At 45.6% G+C, this 14,218-nt stretch overlaps 2 protein-coding genes across 4 annotated transcripts in view; both read left to right on the top strand.

Annotated features, from left to right (window-relative positions):
* Positions 1-6,710, top strand: part of abcd1 (ATP-binding cassette, sub-family D (ALD), member 1) — a 14,101-nt gene extending 7,391 nt beyond the window's left edge. For both annotated transcript variants that reach the window (XM_076740819.1, XM_076740818.1), the window contains exons 12-17: positions 1,896-2,041; positions 3,487-3,632; positions 4,071-4,155; positions 4,458-4,583; positions 4,857-4,944; positions 6,023-6,710. In XM_076740819.1, coding sequence (XP_076596934.1) covers positions 1,896-2,041; positions 3,487-3,632; positions 4,071-4,155; positions 4,458-4,583; positions 4,857-4,944; positions 6,023-6,139 — 708 coding nt within the window. In that variant the 3' untranslated portion in view covers positions 6,140-6,710. The remainder of the gene's footprint in view (positions 1-1,895; positions 2,042-3,486; positions 3,633-4,070; positions 4,156-4,457; positions 4,584-4,856; positions 4,945-6,022) is intronic.
* A 1,951-nt stretch (positions 6,711-8,661) lies between these two features.
* plxnb3 (plexin B3) overlaps positions 8,662-14,218 on the top strand; it is a 77,648-nt gene continuing 72,091 nt past the window's right edge. For both annotated transcript variants that reach the window (XM_076740512.1, XM_076740510.1), the window contains exon 1: positions 8,662-8,773. The gene's annotated coding sequence lies outside the window, so the exon portion shown is untranslated. The remainder of the gene's footprint in view (positions 8,774-14,218) is intronic.

The following is a 14,218-nucleotide window of genomic DNA, read 5'->3' as shown; positions in this document are numbered from 1 at the left end:
GCTTCACACTGATTTGATTCGTTAACAATAGAAACATTTAAAAACTAGTCAAAGATCAATAATATCATCACAACGACACAACAGCCATTTTGAATAGAGATCCATCAAATCCAGAGCTGAACTCACAGAGGCTGCTGATGATGTCATCACGCTGCTGAGCATGCTCAGTGCACTCCTCCATCTCTCTCTCTGTAACCTCTTCTCTCATTCCTCCATCCCGTTCTCCATCTCTGACGGAGGTCAAAGGTCAGAGCAGAGCCTGCAGCTCATTAGCATTTAGTGAAGCACTGTGTGTGTGTGTGTTTGTGTGTGTGTGTGTGTGTTTGAACACAGACACACAATAGGGGGATTATAGAGTGACATTTGTGATGAAGGCTCAAAGAGAGGAAGTGGAGGAAACACGACAGAGGAAGAAGAAGAAGAACATTGATGGAAACAGAAACTCCTCTCTGTCGTCTGACTCTCGACCTTTGACCTCTCCGCTCTGTGATTGGTCCATTCTTGCTCAGATTGTGGTTTGGAGGAAGATTTCAGGTCCTGCAGTCGTATCTGTGAAGACCGTTTACAACGTTTTTGATGGTGTTTGTCCCCGGAGACATCAGGTGGATCTGAATCAGGACGGACGCCGTCTGAAGCTCCACACACACAAACAGTCTCAACATGCAGAAATACACATCAGTCCCAGACGAAGAAGGAGCTCATCTACACCTCATGGCCGTCTTCAGCAGATTAGAGCTGGTCACATGACTGAAGCCGTGGATGGCTCACCTGAGTTCACCTGAGTACAACCAGCTGTTATCATTATGTTATCAGCCCAAAACACCTGTCCGAGCAGACCCTCAGAGCACTGAGTCCATGATGGTTCTGTCTCTTCTGAAGGAGACCGTGTGACCTTTGACCTCCAGCAGTCAGTCCCTGTGAGCGCTGCTGGCTTTGAGTAAGAGACGTCTGAACACACTGAAGGAAAAGAGGTTTTTTTTACATCGATGCCTGCAGATGATTTTATCTTCATCTTTAGCTTATTAGCTGGAAAACACAGTGAGAGCACAGCATGAAGCCTTAAACGAGTCCACGTCCAATAAAAACTGACAAGACATAGAAACTGAACGTTTTCATGTGTTTAGAATGGTACATCAAGCTGTTCATCGAGTCCAAAACAGAGGACGCCATCGTAGCTTATTAGCTGTGTGTCACCATCCAGTGTCACTGAAGCTGATCTGTCAGAGTCCAAGCTCTCCACACAGAGACCTGGTTCACACACAGTGAGGGGACAGGAAGGGACAGGAGACGTCACACCGATACAGCAGTTAATACAGCTGTTAACACTCTGTGGACGCTGAATGTCCAGTTAAAAACTGAGCTAACCAGCTCTGAGAGAAACTATAATGGCTGGCTAGCATGCTAGTCGTTAGCTTGTCAGCTAGACTACAAATTCAATTCAGTTTTCAGTTCAAGGACTTTATCTGCGTTAAAGTTTCTAAAACGATTTGGCCAAAGCACCAACGTACAGATGACAAGCAGCAGATATTTGGTGCAGACGTAGTTTCAGTGTGACTCTTTCTATCCCAACGCTGCTGTTTGATCCAGTGGTGACTTGACGACATTAACTGTATCAGATGAAGTCGTCTTCTCCTGTTCTGCCGTCCACCAGAGAGGGTTCAGGAAGCAAGACGCCCTGCTGAAGGACAGACAGACGAACCGGGAGAAAATTAACTTTGTTGGAGACCCGTCTCTGTCTCGGCTTCTAGAGGATCTTTGTCGTTTATAAAGACGTTTTTGCTTCCTATGTGTTATAATCCACAGAACAAACAGCAAACATTTAGTTTTTGTGTTTCTGTTCTCTTTACGAAACTGTAACTGTCTAAAAATGTGGATTTTCTCTGTGTGTCTCTAAGGTGGATGAAGGGATGAATGTGCTGATCACAGGTCCAAACGGCTGCGGGAAGAGTTCTCTGTTCAGGATCCTCAGTGGACTGTGGCCTGTTTATGGAGGAGTACTGTACCGTCCAGAACCGCAGCACATGTTCTACATACCACAGAGGTACCGAGTGTTGAAAAATGAGTTTTTTAGTGGCAGACAGGATGGAAATAGGACAGTAGTAGTGTTTGAGTACAACTCAGCGACGAGTGCCGGCTTGTGTCTGGCTGCCGCCGATGAGGTACAGCTGCTTTGGTGTCCACCATTTGGAACTGGTGTATTTTGGTCTCAAGGACCTGAAACAGTTAATTGACCCAACTCATCTTTCTGGCCAACTCAAATGTCGTGACTAGACTGCCTTTCGTGATCTCACAATGAATCACAGTGTTGCTAGAATTAGTGGTGTTGAGTACCTGGGTTCCCCGTTTCTGCCTACGTGATGCCAGCACCCTCAAATTTACCTCTATGTCAGAAGCTGTGGCCCCGGGTAGACAGTGAACACCAGCTGGTGATGGAGTCCCCTGTTACTAGGGTATGCTGTTTAACCTTGTTGGCGGGGGTGAGGGAGGCATGCAGACCTGCAGGCCAACCGGACAGACAATGGGGCTAACAAGGGTGGAAAACTGGCTTGAAATAAAGCACTGAATGTCTGAAGTTATACAGACTAAAGTTAGTAATAAATAATAAAGTAATAAATCAGAGAATACATCTCATACATCTTCCTAGACCATGTGTTCCAACTGGCACACTGCCAAAGCGGTGACTCAGCTTGGTCAACTGTCTCTTTTGTCCTACACTTCCTCCCAATCCTGACTTTTGGCAGCATTGATGCCAGAAATTGAGACTTTGACAACACCTCCCTTATCCAGCTGACCTGCTCCTTCTTCTGCCTGTACAAGGAGATGCTGCTCAGACTTTGTGGTTGTCCCACCCACTGTTTCACCAAGTGACTCATGTTCCTTTGGAAACCCTTGCCATTAGTCAGTAGGACCTCATAAACCAGCAATGGCCAAGAGAGACACAGCAGGATTCCATGTTGATAGATCCAGGTTTTGAGCTTCCCGGGTAGCCCTGATCTGTCCACTTCTGCCGGCCATGTCTCCAGCTCCTCAATGGCCACCTGTACCGATATGCCCTTGATGGTGATATCAACGACAAGATTGTGGATCTGGACTTTTCCAGTTTTAACACTGAATGCTTCCACCACTTTGGGAAACAGCCAGGTTGTCACTACCTTCCCATGCCACTGATCAGCATACTGACCACTCCTGTTGTGCTCAATGTGCACTGGGACCTTTAGGAATCCCTTTTTGATGAGAGGCGCAAATGTAGGAGCTCTTCAAGAGGTACTCCATTATCGGTTCATGGTAGTTATCCAGCTGTTCTTGGATGCCCCTGGCTCAACCAGTGTCATAGTACTGTAGTACTATAGTAGTAGTAGTAGTAGTAGTAGTAGTAGTAGTAGTAGTAGTGTGTACTTAGGTCCTACTTGTCAGAGGGCCTTCAGAGACCAGGTGATCTACTTATAGTAGAGTAATAATAATAGTGATGTACTGTGGACTGTACAGGCCCTACATGTCAGAGGGGACCCTCAGAGACCAGGTGATTTATCCAGACTCGGTGGAGGAGATGGTTCAAAGAGGAGTCTCAGAATCAGATCTGGAGGAGATCCTTCGGACTGTCCACCTGCTCTACATCCTCGACAGAGAGGGAGGTCTGTGTGTGTGTGTGTGTGTGTGTGTGTGTGTGTGTGTGTGTGTGTGTGTCTAAATTGTCTTTCATATGAAGTAGTGTGTTGATAATGAGGAAGACCGGTCAGCAGATTGTGTTCCCTCATCACCCTGAAGGCAGAGCTCCAGTTTCATCAGCAGTGTTGAATCCCAGTTAAGTGAACCTTGAACAGCGTACCTGCTCCTGTTGGTTCTACCTCGTGCTGTTGGCGGTTGTGGTTTTGCAGTCCAACAGTGGACTGTTCAGTGTTTGTTTTGATAAAATCCAAGACAGAGACAGAAGTTATGTTGCAGGTACACTGCGGAGCGTTTGATGAATGTCTTGACAGATGTTGTGGCTGCAGTTGTTGTGGTGGTTTCTGGTGTCATGAATCTGGATGTAAGCCGTCTCATAGCTGCTCTGTAATGTCTCGTCCTGTCAGGCTGGGAGTCCGTCAGCGACTGGAAAGATGTTCTGTCTGGAGGAGAGAAGCAGAGGATGGGGATGGCTCGCATGTTCTACCACCGGTGAGTATTTACACACCGGTTCCTCTCCAACTGTTTTCTGACTGTTTTCTGTTTTCTGCTTGCTGACTGTTGCGTGAGCTGGACTGGGCGGTGTCCTCAAAACTCTCCAGTCTCCAGCTCTTGTTGGTGTGTCAGAACAGACTGAGTCTGAAGAGGCCGACAGGAAATGGGACGAGGACGTGGATCAGGGTTCAGATTGGTGGTTCAGAGGGACCTGATAGTGAAGTCTGGATCTACTTGTGGATCTGTGTGCTAGTCCTCAGCTGTCTCTGTCTCTCTCTCTGTCTCTGTCTCTTGTCCAGGCCTCGCTATGCTCTGTTGGACGAGTGTACGAGCGCCGTCAGCATTGACGTCGAGGGAAACATCTTCCAAGCTGCAAAAGATGCTGGGATAGCCCTGCTGTCAATCACACACAGACCCTCCCTGTGGTCAGTGCACACACTCACTCACACATACACACACACACACACACACACACTCACACTCACAATGAGAAGAAGTGTTTGCAGAGGCGTTTCACTGATGTCATTGATTCGGTGATTGATTGATTGGTTCATTGATCAGTTAATGTGAGGACAGGCGCTGAAGCTCTGAGGTGTGTTCAGACGTGAAGTCAGAGGGAGCAGTTGTCCGTTCGGCCTGCAGAGGTCAGCCCTGAGCTGACCTCTGCAGGCCCTGATGCTTCTGTCCCCTCCAAACAGGAAGTACCACTCTCACCTGCTGCAGTTTGACGGAGAAGGAGGATGGAAGTTTGAACCTCTGGACGCCTCCACTCGTCTGTCTCTGCAGGTCTGTGTCTTTGTCTGTCCCGCTCTTAAATCAATTGCTTCCTGTTTACGTTTCTGTGAAGTTACTGTTGAGCGTCATCGTCAGGTCTGTGCATCACTTCCTGTTCGTTCATTCGGTGAACCCGGGAACATGTGTGGTTCATGTTTGAATGTTTGGTGATGAGGATGTTACTGTCAATACAGAAACACATACACACACACACCGAGACTGACACAGCAACTCACTGGTAGTTTAAGTCACAGCCTTTTTGGCCGCTGTACGGTGGCCTCAAGGAAACACAGACGTGTGCTGTGGTTCTGCTCCTGGTCCTGGTCCTGGTCCTGGTCCTGGTCCTGGTTCTGGTTCTGGTCCTGGTCCTGGTCCTGGTCCTGGTTCTGGTCCTGGTCCTGGTCCTGGTCCTGGTCTGCTGAATGTGTGTGATTGGCTGCTGATCTGTCCAGGTGTGTCGCCTCTCTGGATCACCTCAGCTGTGTTAAAATAACTGAACCCCACAGCCCTGCTGGGGTAACCATGGCAACCAGCAGCTGCACAACAACACGCCTCCGGCACATGGTGTGTGTGTGTGTGTGTGTTTGTGTGTGTGTGTGTGTGTGTGTGTGTGTGTTTGTGTGTGTGTGTGTGTGTGTGTGTGTGTGTGTGTGTGTGGAAACAGAGTGAGGAATATCAGCCTATCAGCTGTCTCTGAGTGAGTCATGTGGGTCATGGCTGCCAGCAGAGCTGCAGCCTATCATCAGCTCCTCAGATGTCGGCGTTGGAGGTAAACTTTATTTAAACAGGACGGTTGGAGGTAAACTTTATTTAAACAGGACGGTTGGAGGTAAACTTTATTTAAACAGGACGGTTGGAGGTAAACTTTATTTAAACAGGACGGTTGGAGGTAAACTTTATTTAAACAGGACGGTTGGAGGTAAACTTTATTTAAACAGGATGGTTGGAGGTAAACTTTATTTAAACAGGATGGTTGGAGGTAAACTTTATTTAAACAGGACGGTTGGAGGTAAACTTTATTTAAACAGAATGCATTGAAGGTAAACTTTATTTAAACAGGATGCGCTGACACCATTTCCTGCTCCCTCAGGAGGAGAAGCAGCGGCTGGAGAACCAGCTGTCAGGGATTCCCAGGATGCAGCAGAGGCTGGCGGAGCTGCGTCTCCTCCTGGGGGAGAGACAGGAGGAGGAGAAGGAGGAGCAGTGAGCCACGGATGAAGAGGAGTCTCAGTCTCTGATGGTTTTAGTGGTTACCATGGAGACACCCACAGTGCAGGTCGATCACGTGACTGAACCGATTTTAAGAGATTCTGGAGCCGGGCCCTCAGACTGTTCAGTGATCCAGATCAGACCTGGTTTCATGAAGCTGGTCTGGAACTGGACCAGTTCCTCTACCAGAAACCCAAAGAATTCAAAGACGGAGCAGGAGCGATGTCACTGTGTGTCCTGTCATCTGATTGGTCTGTGGTCCAGCTGCTCACCTGGTCCACAGTGAGCTTCATGATACCAGAGCGCTGATAATCACTGATGTCACTTCCTGTTTCAGACTCGCCTCGTAGTCATATTCATATATAAATACTCTTATTTCTATATAAATACCCATAAATATATAATTAGTTTGTACTCAGCAGCTCAGCTGATGATCAATAAATGAAAAACAATAATGATTTGATGTTTCCTACATGAAGATGTTTAATGTTTATATTGACTCTTTGTATGATGATGAAGATGATGATGATGATTCAGTAGAAAATAAAGCTAAAAGTGGTAATAACCTTTATTTGTCCAGTGCTTTTCAAAATAAAGGTACAAAAACTAAAATCATAAAAATCATTTGGTCAGAGTAAAGAAAACGTAGTTTACATAAGCAGTGAGTAATAATCAATCAATAATCAATCAAGGTAATAATCATTAAGGACGATAACTCAGAAGTAAAGTCTGTAAAGTCCACAGAAATATTTCATGTTTCTTGATTTTTCAGGGAGACGTTTGATTCAGATTTAGACGTTTGGTTTAGACTCAGGTTTAGATTTAGACATTTGATTTAGATGTTTGATTCAGATTTAGACGTTTGGTTTAGACTCAGGTTTAGATTTAGACATTTGATTTAGATGTTTGATTCTGATTTAGACGTTTGGTTTAGACTCAGATTCAGATTTAGACGCTTGATTTGCTGCAGACGCTCAGAATGATGCAGATTTTTACAGATGTGCCGTTTTAATGTGCAGATCTCGTTCATTTTCCCAACAATCAGCCTTTTCTGTCTCTGATCTGCAGAACAACAAAATAACCAAGAAGACGTTGTAGAACCTGTTGGAGGACATGAGTCCTGTAGAACGGACTGTGTCCTGCAGGAGAAGATGATTATTGTTCTTTTGTTCATATTGAACATAGAAGCAGAAAGAAAAGCAGCGAGTCAACAGATTAGAGGAGAATGTAAGAGCCAATCACGGTCAGCATAAAGGTCACAAGAGCTTCCTGTTCCTGATAGGTTGGTTTAAGGCCCACAGAACTGCAGCCAACGTCTCAGGATGACAAAGATCTTAAGCACATCAGAACAGGTAAAAAGTGATCCTCAAGTTCAAAGAGTAAAAGTCTCAACATGAACGCCAAAGGGCCAAAGGGCTCCGTGGTGGACGACCCAGGAAGACAGGGACACGAAGACGCGCTGCCGTGTTTCTGAATGTGCTTCAGACACAAGAAGAAGAAGAAGAAGAAGGAGGAAACGAGGAGGGTGAAATGTGCTGAAGGCTCGCTGACGTTTGAGAGCTCAGTCGAGTCAGAAGACCTTCACGGTGCGTTACCGTGAGACATACAGTCCAGTGTCTGCAGCCGCAGATCACATGTCTCCATAACGACCCCAAACATGAGTCAATGAAACCAGTTCTGAATCCTATTGGACGATGGGGAAGAGCTGAGAACAAATCAAATGGCTGAAAACTGAAAAAATGCAGCAGCCAGCAAAACTGCATGAAAAACTTGTTGGTGTTTCCATCAATGACCTTTTGAAGGGAATTATTATTATTATTATTATTATTATTATTATTATTATTATTATTATTATTATTATTATTATTATTTACACTCTCCCTCAGCTGATCAATAAAGTGATAATGAAAACTTCAGATGCTTCATTAGTCGAGCTCGTTTTCTCTGATAACGGCTTAATTGATATATCAATAACAAGATAAACTCACCTGCTGTCACCAGAAAACAAGATAATTAACGTGTGATCTTCAGACAGTGACATTGGCCTTTCTGGGCTTCCATAGTAATCAACTACTCTTCTGTCAGTTTCAGTTTAATACAGAGAAAACTGAGTTTTTTTAGTGCCCTCGGCCTCATCTGCAGATGTCTGTAAAACATATTAACAACGTTTGTATAAAAGCAAACTTTGAATTCTTGTGTTTCTCTTCAGTCAATCACAGAATTCTGTTTAAAACCAGACACAAACTGTCCGGTTTGATTTCAGAGGCAATAACTTTAAATCAATAATCAGTTCTCCTCAGAATTGATTATTGATTGATTATCTCCTCCATAAAAATATTTGGCTGTGGCCCACTGAACCACAACCCTCTAAGCCGGGCACGAATCCGGCAGATGGTTGCCGGTTCTCTTCCCTGCAGAGGAGCCAGGCGCAGCCTCCGCCGCCGAGGAGCGTCAGAAAAGCCTCCCGGCGCCGCGCGGAAGAGAACTGGGCGGGGCCTCTATCGGACCTGTTGTGCGGCTGTCGGTCCGGATCGTGCAGGTCTGCGTCTCTCCTGGACTCTCTGTGGGTTTCTGGAAGTTTTCCCCGGCCGATTGGACCTCGGCGGACAGCAGAGCAGCCCGACGACCTCAGGTGAGTCTGACCCGGATCACATTGTCCCCCTTTTCATGTCTCCAACTCGCACCGAGCTGCAGCTGCTGCAGGAAGGAAGGAGCGTGTGTGAGAGCCAGGCGTGTCAGACGGACTCCGTTCACAAATGTGACGGTTTTCGATGTTCACGCCTATCTTTCTCTTATTACCGTCGATAGAAAAGACAGAATGTTCTTAAAGGGGGTGGACGAGGCGTTCTTTAATTCGGCTCCAACAGTTTGATTCGGGGTCAGTTTTCTGTGACGGTTCTGTGGTTTTAGTTCACTCAGCCGTGTAACACTCCGCGGCGGTGGCTGGAAACCATAGTTTAAAAGTTACGAATTCTGTAACGGTGTTTGGTTGGTGAAGCGACCTGAGCTGCAGAGAAGATTTAAACAGTTCACGAGCTTTGTGTCTGAGACTGAAACTGTTACCAATACAATGTGTGTGTGTGTGTGTGTGTGTGTGTGTGTGTGTGTGTGTGTGTGTGGGTGTGTGTGTGTCGGGTGTTCCCAGCCTGTCCTGGCACGGTACGGCTCAGCCCGCAGCCGCATACTGAATAGCTGACATTCCAACACACACACACACACACACACACACACTGCTGTGTTTGTTGTGGCAGAAGTGAATTTAAAATCACCTTTGCTGAAGTTACATAAGGGAAGTCTGCAGTCTGCAAAACAATAAAGACAATAACTCCCCCCCCCACACACACACACACACGGAGTGATCAACCTGTTTATTGTAGCTCTGAGACTCAGACACACATGATGACACTCATGACATGTTGTGTTATTGATGAGCTTCACTGATTGCTGGTGATGATGATCAACAGGTAGTCAGTACAGGTCAGTACAGTGTGTGTCCTGGTCCAGATCTGGACCAGCTGAGTCCAGTCTGCCTGCCTGCTGAGTGTGACAGTTGTGTAATGGATGTGTGTACTTCCTGCTGAAGGTTTAAACAAGTGATTTTCTGGCTGGAATTCTGTTCACTGACACACTGACTCAATGTTCCCGGAGGACTTAACTTTAGTTCACTTCATGCTCTGAACACAGTATCATGATGTTCTTTTAGGAAACATTTTCACTCACTGTGTTTCCAGTAAGTTTCAGAAAACAGTAAAAAATGTTTCCCAGACTAAGAGCATCACGTCTGTCGAGTCAGAAGCAGAAAATTTTTTCATCTGTGAAGAAAATGACAATAAATCAGTTCACAGCTGATGAAGCCAGAAGTACATGTACTTTTGTATGTACGTGTACTTTTCAGTTGTTTTCCATGTGAATGTTTGTCACATTAAAAACCTGAACTGTTAACATGATACACAGCAGTGTTTCATAATAGTCATAATAATGTCAATTATTGGTTGCGTAATCAATAAAAGTGACTTTTAAGAAGTGATTAAAGTAAAGATCAGGATTCAGGACAACCTGAGCTGCCCCTAATGTTTCCTCCGTCATGCCGGCTGGTTTCTGATCAGTTTCTGATCAGTTTCTGATCACTTTGATGAACTCCAGTCTGACCAGCTGCACGCTCTGGGCTGAGCGTTGATTGGTTGCTTGAAGTTCTGCTCAGATGTCATTAGTTGTTGTTGTTGTTGTTGTTGTTGTGTTTCTTGACAGCTGATGGATGAAGTCAGGCCTTTGATGATGTTTCAGACGTTTTCTTCTTCATGTGTTTCTTTAAATTCCGCAAGTTGTTTCCTCCTGACAGTCACTGTTCAGGGTCACAGTGATCAAAGGTAGAATTTGTTGACCTCTGACAACACACAGGTGACCTGTATGAAGCAGCATGAGTGACATCATCATCATCATCATCATCATCCGTGTGATGAAGATTATTTAACTGAAATGTCCATTTGACTAATCTGAAGGATTAAGTCTGAGTCCCGATTCAGATTACTGTTTAATCACCTCTAATCTACACACACACACACACACACACACACACACTCAGACACACACACTGTAATGTGTTGTAATCTGTAGGTTTAGCTCAACATGGTCACACAGTCAGACTGAACTGAACTCACACCAGTAACACCAGTAACACCAGTGCAGTCAGTTCTTCTTGACACATGTGGTCTCAAACAGGTAGAATTAATGCAGAGAAGAAGAAGAAGAAGAAGAAGAAGAAGAAGAAGAAGAAGAAGAGAGTTTGCTTCCTTTTAACAGGAAGAAACCTTGAACAGAATGAGACTCTGAGAGAGATGCACAGCCATGACAAGTGGTCCAAGTCAAGCCTGAGCCGGCCCTCTTTCATCAAAGAGGACAGTTTTAAGACAACTCTTAAATGTAGGGACAGTGTCTGCCTCCTGGACAAAGACTGGAGATGGTTGCACAGGAGAGGAGCTTGATAGCTGAAGGTTCTGTTCACAACAAATGCATTGTTCCAAATGTGCCAGACTGTCCTCAGTGATGTCCTCAGTGATGTCCTTGGCGCCACATTGACCTGCTCCAGGCTTTATCCTGGTCTACTTTAAAATGAGCATGACTAATGTGGTGATATAGATCACACAATGTCCTGCAGCTCATTAAAAAGTTTGCTGGAGGCCTTCAGCACAGATCCTGAATCAGCTGCTTGATATTCAGAAACTCTGACAGATCCTCAGTTTCTATCAGACAAACATCAATCTGATCTGTGATCAGATGTTTCTCTGTTGGACTTTTTGTTGTCGGCTGGAAGACGAACAGATAGAGACTTTGTTTGAGTGGAAGTTTCCTTTAACCCTGAACGTGTGTGTGTGTGTGTGTGTGTGTGTGTGTGTGTGTGTGTGTGTGTATGTGTGTGTGTGTGTGAGACAGTGTGTGTGTATTAGTGAGTCTGATTAGCAGTCAGTTTCTGATACAATCTGCTCGACCATCTGTTTAACTCAACTTTACACTCTGTTCTGTGTGTGTGTGTGTGTGTGTGTGTGTGTGTGTGTGTGTATGTGTGTGTGTGTGTGACTCCTGGGAGTGTGTTGTCACATGTATTATGTATGTTCACATACCAGCACAGGTGTTGCTGTTGTGTGTATAAGTTTTTAAATTTGAGCTGAGAATCCTCAGATTACACACTGGTACACACTCTTATACACACACACTGATACACACTGCTGCAGTTTGTGTGTTACTGTGTGTGTGATGTGGTCTTTGGAGAACCTGACTATGACGTGGTCTTTGGAGAACCTTGCTGTAATGTGGTCTTTGGAGAACCTGATTATGACGTGGTCTTTGGAGAACCTGACTTTGGCGTGGTCTTTGGAGAACCTTGCTGTAATGTGGTCTTTGGAGAACCTGATTATGACGTGGTCTTTGGAGAACCTGACTTTGGCGTGGTCTTTGGAGAACCTTGCTGTAATGTGGTCTTTGGAGAACCTGATTATGACGTGGTCCTTGGAGAACCTGATTATGACGTGGTCTTTGGAGAACCTGACTATGGCGTGGTCTTTGGAGAACCTTGCTGATTGTTGGTCTGGACTTCAGGGCTCTGCGCTGTGATTTGTGATTGAAAGTCTTTTGTGGTCTTGACATGTTCTTTCGTATGAATCCAGATGTAATGCAATTCACTAAAAACTAAAATTCTCTTCACGTTCTGTCTGAAAACCTGAAAATGTTCCGTTCGACAGACTTGAAGTGTTTCTGCAGTTTTTACTCAAAAAGAACATCACAGAGTTTCAAGAAAGGCGAAGTGACGGCAGCTGCTGCAGCAGATGGTCAAGAGCGTGAAGACGTTCTCTTCCATTGGCTGGATGTACTGTGACCACACCCACACACTGCACGACTCCACCAATCGTTGATGACTGAAGAAGACGACCTGGAGTCGATTCAGCTGCCGGTCCAGTGACGATGAGGCTGTTAACATCCTAGTACAGTGTTTATTGTTGTTGTTTGTGTGTTGTTGTTTTTGGTTGTGTTGTTGTTTGTGTGTTGTTGTTTTTGGTTGCGTTGTTGTTTGTTGTTTTTGGTTGTGTTGTTGTTTTTGGTTGTGTTGTTGTTTGTTGGTTTTGGTTGTGTGGTGTTGTTGTTTGTGTGCATGGTGTGTTTGATGTTTATCAATTTTGTTGTGACGTCTTGAACCTGAATGGACAGGACGGACAGGAGGGGGCGGGGCTTTTAAAGCAACCGGAGGACGAGTTGAAACGAACAAGAAACTCACAAAGACGACAGGAGGGGGGCTCGGTGTGAGGGGGGGCATGGGGGGGGGGGGTCTATTGTTGATCCTGGATTAGGGCGTGGCCTCCGAGAAGATTATACTAACACACATACGCATGCACACACACACACACACACACCCACACACACACACACACACATGCTGTCGAGTGGAGTGTGAATGAAGCGTCCTTGATCACACCAACTGCTGGCTGCCCCCCCCCCCCCCCCCCCCCCCCCCATGCCCCGTCACCACCCCCCCATCCCTCAAACTCCCCCAACACACACACCTCCCCCTCCTCCTCGTGTGTGTGTCAGATCACACACACACTGACTGTGTGTGTAGCTGGAGGTGATATTAATAATCCATAAAGAAGCTGGTTTCGCCCGATCGCTCCCTGTGGAGTCCACACACACACACAGGTGCACACACACACGCAGACACACACGTGCACACACACACGCACACACACACACACACACACACACACACACACACACACACACGCACACACCTACACTGTTAACCAGCTGTCTCACTGCCTGGCAGACAGACAGGCTGCTCGAGTCGTCACTTTGGGTGTTTTCTCTCTTTTTCGGACGTTTTTTTCTCTGGAAGATTCTTCAATATTTGCACGTTTTCGCTTCTTTCTGTTCTGCGTTTCCTTCAACGGGAAGTACTCTTATGGTCACAGTATATTTACTCTGTACTTCAATATAAGTTTTAGGTACTTGTACTGGTGCTACTTTCTACTTGTGCTCCATTACGTTTATCTGACAACTGAAGTTACTGCTTACTTTAAGGTTCGTGTGATTAGGGGTGGGAATTGATAATTTTTTATCAATATCAATGCCATTGTCGATTCTGCTTATCAATCCTTATAATTCCATGCCGGGTCGACAGATGTTTTAGCATATTTGAGGTATTTGCACCTTTACATGAGATGACAGTGTTGCACCGATTACACACGGCAGTGTTCTCGTCTCTTTATGGAGCCATGCTTTAGGTCGCTTCCTCCGCTCCATGCTTCCTCCTGGCTGAAGCAGATGTGCGTCGCAGTGTCCCTGAAGTAACGCGACGTGACGTGACATAACGCGACACAACGTGACGCGAGGCGATGTGCCGCCGTGCCAGAAAATGAAAGGATTGTTAGGAAGAATCGATAACATTGGAGGTGTACAATTCCAATGGAATTGATCAATTGGAACCGGTTCTAAGTCGGAACCGATTCTTGATTTCCAGCCCTACGTGTAATGCGTTGACAGGGACATAATAATAATAATAATGATGATGATGATGATGATGATGATGATA

This window comes from Chaetodon auriga, chromosome 10 (assembly GCF_051107435.1).
Source record: "Chaetodon auriga isolate fChaAug3 chromosome 10, fChaAug3.hap1, whole genome shotgun sequence".
In the NCBI taxonomy this organism is placed as follows: domain Eukaryota; kingdom Metazoa; phylum Chordata; class Actinopteri; order Chaetodontiformes; family Chaetodontidae; genus Chaetodon; species Chaetodon auriga.
The sequence above is the reverse complement of the archived record's forward strand: the minus strand, read 5'-3'. Positions and strand labels throughout refer to the sequence as shown.